Source organism: Pholis gunnellus, assembly GCF_910591455.1.
Source record: "Pholis gunnellus genome assembly, chromosome: 14".
Taxonomy (NCBI): Eukaryota; Metazoa; Chordata; class Actinopteri; order Perciformes; family Pholidae; genus Pholis; species Pholis gunnellus.
Genome location: NC_136541.1, coordinates 10,676,537 through 10,682,536, shown reverse-complemented (window position 1 = coordinate 10,682,536; position 6,000 = coordinate 10,676,537). Strand labels below are relative to the sequence as shown.

At 42.8% G+C, this 6,000-nt stretch overlaps 1 protein-coding gene across 1 annotated transcript in view; it reads left to right on the top strand.

Annotated features, from left to right (window-relative positions):
- Nucleotides 1-260: 260 nt before the first annotated feature.
- The window catches only part of tmtopsa (teleost multiple tissue opsin a), a gene marked incomplete at both ends in the record, with an annotated part of 46,601 nt that continues 40,861 nt past the window's right edge, over nucleotides 261-6,000 (top strand). The window contains one exon of the mRNA XM_079173335.1: nucleotides 261-633. Coding sequence (XP_079029461.1) covers nucleotides 261-633 — 373 coding nt within the window. The remainder of the gene's footprint in view (nucleotides 634-6,000) is intronic.

Sequence of the window (6,000 nt, the reverse complement as noted above, 5' to 3'; positions counted from 1 at the left end):
GAACAAAGTTTTGACATCCTCACAAACACGCTTTTTATTGTCCCACATTCCTTCAGCTCTGCTTTTTTCCCCACTTGACATCTCTTACAGCAACAAGTGTTGCTGGCTACCGGCGACCGGTTTTCTTTACATTGTTTTTTTTCCACACACGCACACACAAACACACACACACACACACACAGGAAAAAAGAGAGACATGTCAACGACATATTAGCTGCCGTTCTGTGCGCCGCGGCCACCCAGTGTGGCACAGGACTGCGATGATCGTGTCCAACGTGAGCCTGAGCGGCTGCGCAGGGGTCAACAGTGCTCTGTGTGCCGCAGCCGGGGAAGGGCACCCGAGGGGAGGCTCATACCGGGCCACCCTCACCCCGACAGGGAACCTGGTCGTGGCTGTGTGCCTGGGCTTCATCGGCACTTTGGGACTAATGAACAACTTGCTGGTGCTCGTGCTCTTCTGCCGCTACAAGATGCTGCGGTCGCCCATCAACCTGCTCCTGATTAACATTTCCATCAGCGACCTGCTGGTGTGCGTACTGGGGACACCGTTCAGCTTCGCCGCCAGCACGCAGGGAAGGTGGCTCATAGGAGAAGGCGGATGCGTGTGGTACGGCTTTGCCAACTCCCTCTTTGGTGAGTAGAAATGCGGAACCTATAGGAGGCGATGATCATACGTTTTGATTTTGTTACATTTGTAGATTATTGTATTTAAAAAAAAATGTATTTCAGATGTGGTTGTGAGTGATGGTGCGCGTTGTATGTGTGGCTCCTTCCCGGAGCACGCTTGTCAGAGTACATGATGTTAAGCTTCATTTCTAAAGTGGGAATTAAAGATTTAGAAAAATGAGGGGAAAAACCATTTAATAGATATTTCCTTATCACGCCTGTTGCGATGTGCACGCTGCGTCTTTATGGTCTCATTAAACTTTCAGAGAAACGCATGAAAACCATTGTAGCCAATACAAATCGAACAGCAGATTCGGAAACATCAAACCTATTATTCAGTCAACTGATTAGGTTTTTATCTCTCTGCATAATTGAACAATGCCTTTTCTTCCCCTCAAGCTTTCTCTCTTTCTTTCTCTTGATTTTGGATGTGCACATCGTGCAGTCGGTCATTACAGAGATCGTTAAGGTCTTGGTGAAGGCGCGGAGTGTCTTTTTATCCCGTTTGCGAAAAAACGTACGAGGTTCAGTGTAGAGCGATGTTGCGGATCACATACTTACATCGATCCCATAATAAATCATGCACGTGTAGGTTTTGTCCGAGTTGTAAAAAAAAAAAAATCAATCTTGTGTGGCTGAATTCATGGTGCGGTACAGGTCATTATCTCCGGTTGGGGCTGCATGACAGACTGTTGAATCCTTTCCAACACAGCAGCACGTGCATGCATTTTAATGGCATACAATTGCGTATTTAGGGAAGCATACTGTGTGCTTAGCGCTCCACTCAGTTAGTCATTTGTTCAAATATCAGTATAGGAGCTCTGGAAACCTGTCATGCAGGACTGTCAGTGTGATTTGGCTGCTGCACGTATACTGTAAATGAAGCAATGTGCAGCCCGCTATTAAATGACCACTAAACGCTTGTTACCATAGTTGAGTGTCTGTGCTCGAGGCAAGGGAAGCCTCATCACTGTTCATTTATGTGGGGATACGACCTCAGTCCACGAGCAGGCGATGGCAGGTGCAGCAGCAGCGTTTGTTGCAGAATAAAATCACCCGGGGAACATCTGTAATGAGGGAGGGGACTCTGGTCTACATTGGCTCAGCAGTGCTGATATCGATGCAAATGGGGCAGAATGATGCAACTGAGAATAAGGCACTCACTCTTTCAGCAGGAACGGGCCAGGCTGGGATGCTGAGGGGGGGAAAAAAGCTTTGTGTCCATTTTTGGAAGGCCCAGGGTGCTACGTAAAAGTTGCAATTAAGGAATTTTTTTATTAAAAGGAAAATTAAAAAAACATTTGTTCCCCCTAAGAACTGCATCCATCAAAGCTTCAAATGAGTAGTTTGGATGGAATAAGTTTGATGCTAAACTCAAAAGAAGACTAATTTGCAGAATGAACATGAAATGCTCTTCTATCATCAGGAGCAATCGGCCCGATGCCTGATTTAAAGTTATTTAATGAACAGGCTTTCTTGTTAGTCCCATTAAGTGCTTTAAAGCTTTCTAAAGCATCAAAAACCTTTGAAGGCCAGGCAGCCAACAGTCCAGATTCAATCAAAGTGCTTTTTAGAGTCAAATCAAGATTTCAAACTAAACACTTTTAATAATTGTTGCAGAATTTCAGACAAAAAAAAAAATACAGACAGGAAAAGAGATGTAGTTGGTATTTTGACGTCAAAATTCATTGTCATAGTCATTGTTTGGTCGCAGTCAGATTCATAAGCCCTCAGAGTTCTCCCTGTTCATACTGAACAGCATGCTTGACTGAGATCAGATGTCAAAAGATTCAATCTATATGCATATCATATCAATTTCCCTGCATCAGAAGTGATTCTATTTGTATAGATAGTCAAATTATAACTGACAACAGACAGCACATTTTAATACTCTCTCACGCTGTCATTACTTTATAGCAATAGAGCCCACATGAAACATAAGCACTGGTATCCATGTCAGCTTCTTTTAAAAATGAATTCCTAAAGTTCACTGGTCATTGGAATGAAAATATGACAACTTTGTAAATGGCTTTAACAGGATAGAAATACAGCATCTTATGAAATGTTTTCAGCTTTTCAGAAACAGAGACTTCCACCTGCCGCTACAGCTGCACAGTGACTGCACATTGCACGCTGGATGCCTGCAGTCAGCAGCCGTAGCTTTTGTCTGAAGTTTGTATAAAGGGCTCATGAATCCTACAAAAGGTTACCTCTCACTCACTTTATCTCTCCCTCACTTCACTGCATCTGTTTAAAGCCTTGCTGGAGCACTTTTTGGTAGCCATGCACCCACAATCATAGTACACAAACTAAGCATCAGGGCTTCTGATACCTGTTGTAACTAAAGATTTTGAGCATTTTGGCCTTGTCTACAGGTTCAATATCACCTGTTGAGCCATCTCCAACTGATGTAAAAGTGACAGTTCACCCCAAAAATTAAAAATACATATTTTTCTTCTTCTTACCTGTGGTGCTATTTATCAATCTAGATTGATTTGGTGAGAGTTGTAGAGTATGGAGATATTGTCCTTCGAGATGTCTGTCTTCTCTCCAATATAATGATGGCACTAGTCTCTTTTCGGAATTTAAGACACGGTTACTCAAGATAATCCACAGACCTTGAAATAGTTCCTATGAAACTGCCATGTAGTCCCATTATATTGGAGAGAAGGCAGATATTTCTATGGGCAATATCTCTAAAACTAGGCAACTCACACCAAAACAATCTAGTTTGATAAATAGCACAGGTAAGGGGAAAAATATGTTTTTTTGATTTTTGGGTGAATTGTCCTTTCTAGAGAAAGACATGCATATTCATATTTCCTGGTTTATGGGTATTTTCATGCAGGCAGAGTGGAGCTGTCTCTGTCTAAAATCAATCAATCAATCAATCCACACAGACCTTGTTGTGAGCAGTTTCATGTTCATAGGGACTATTTTCTTTAAAACAACTCAACCTCAAGCAACTGGCAGCCCAGCGGGGCTCCCGGCCCCTTGGGCCCCTATAGGCCTATGTCTGTTAGGCCAGTTAAGTAATCCATGCAGCAAAGGAAAGTAATAAACACTTTGACATTACAATCAGCTAGTCAGATTACTGCAGCATACAAGTCCCCCCCCCCCCCCTGCTTTCCTTGATTTACTGCTACAATTTTCACACAGTATCTTCAACTTAACTGAATTTAATTTTCCTTTTCTTAAGAGCGTCTTGAAAATGTCATACTTTTAAATTGAAAACAGACTCACAAAAGCTACTTCCACTTCCTCTGGGATAAGTTGACAATTTCCAAAACAGGATTACTTTATTTCAGTCACATGGCGGAAAATAAAGCGACGGTTTCTCAGTATCTCAATGTACTCTGATTGTATCCCTTGTCTCGTTAACCCGAGTGTTATGTCGAGATTTAGCACCATCTGAAGATGAACACTGACATCCACAAGGAGCCAATTTATTAAAATCTGTCAGACAGGACTTTGGCTTCTACCAGCCAAAAAAAGAGCAGGAGGAGAGACAGAGTGAGAGTGTGCGAACAAGAGATCGAGACAGAGAGAAAGAGAGAGAAAGAGAGAGAGAGAGAGATGGCTCGAAGACATCATTAGAACCTCCATTGGTTATGGAGGAGTAATTCCTCAATGGGCTCATAAAAGCAGAGTAGAAGAAAGAGTATAAGGGAGGGTCATGGAAAGGAAAAGTGCTGGGTGCAGCTATGACAAAGTGAAAGTGTCAGTCTTCACCAAATCTCTAAAAAGCTTTTCTGAATGATCGATGTTCCTTCAAATTAGAGGGTATAACTGTCAATGACAAAAGACGTTGTTGGCTTGGTGTCGGGACATTGTATTCCTGCTCCCTCATGACATTGCTTTAAACTTTTTGCTTTTAGCACATGACGTCTTAGATATTTGAATGACTGAACAATTGACGATCCACTGCTTTGACTTTATGCCAAGAGCACAAACTGAAGACAATTTGTGCAGACGCGTGTGTGTGTGTGTGTGTGTGTGCGCACCATTACAACTCAGCCTGTATTTTGTCCTATGCCATCAGCCTCCTGGCATCCATTTAGCCGCTTCACCTCTTCTGCCCGCCTCTTTGCATTTTCCTCACTATCTCACTGAACTTTTATTGTCTTCTCATAACGTGGAAGGAACAGGAGAAGATCTTTATTCTGTCTTTATTTAACATCGGGTCTACGTGTTCCTGCATACTGTTGGCTGCCTCCTCCTGCCTCAAGTGGACTTTGCACACAGTCACTGGATTAACCTTGCACTGCTGGGCCCACTCGCTGCATACTTAAGTTAGATTGCCCTCCTGCACGTATGCTCACACACGACCTCAGCGCAGATGCGGGCACAGAAATGGATGAACAAACACAAGGGAGAGGAAATGCATTTTCGTCCATGTGCATCATGCAGGCACAGGCAACACCTGGCCTGTTTGATGTTGATTTGTTGCGACGGTAAGAAGAAGTCTCAGTGGGGGCAAAGCAAGCAGAACAATGCTGCTCCACCATAAAGGTCAGAGTGAGCAGGCCAGCTAATGAGTCAGAGTAATTCATAGTCTTAGAGCAGAGACAAGAATATGTTGTGGGTGATGGGTGTCTGTTTAAGTCGGACATCAGTGTGAATGATCAGCTTAGTACGTGTGGATAGTACTTTCCGAAGCAGTCATCCTTACTGTTGGTCAGACATTTGCAATCTGATCTCTTTTTTTCACCTGTTGGTGTTGTCACAGTGGTGCTGTATCCCTGTGATGACTGAGGATTTGTAGAGCTAACACAGCTTCATTTGATCCTGCGTTTTTCATTCAAACTGTCTTTTCTTGGATGTACGATATCAGTGATACCGATCAGGATGCTTTCAAACAGACGACAGACAGAAACAGTGATCGGACATCACAGAGACAGCAGAGCAAAGATGTTCCTTTTTTTTTCAATTTCAGACATTATCAGATCATATTTTTCATTTTAGAATATTGGATTCAGCTGCTGCCTTTGATACTGCCTGAGGACTAGAAGATGGATGGAAGGTGATGCGTGATTTTAAATGGTATGAAGCTGTAAAGTTGTTCGGGTGTCTTTCCCTAGATTACATTGCCTCTAATAAAGACATTCACTATTTAACAAGGGAAATAAGAGGGTGGACATGTAATGGGATGAGCCGATATCAAGTGATAATCAAGTTTTCAAATCAAAGGCGATAAATCATAATCAACGACAACATTTATGCAGAGCCTAATGGCAAAAGGTTGTTGTCAATTGGCGCAGCAACGATGATTGCCAGAATTGAATTTGTATGCCTCTGTGCGTGCGTCATTGAGGAGAGAGGCTAATTTGCTTT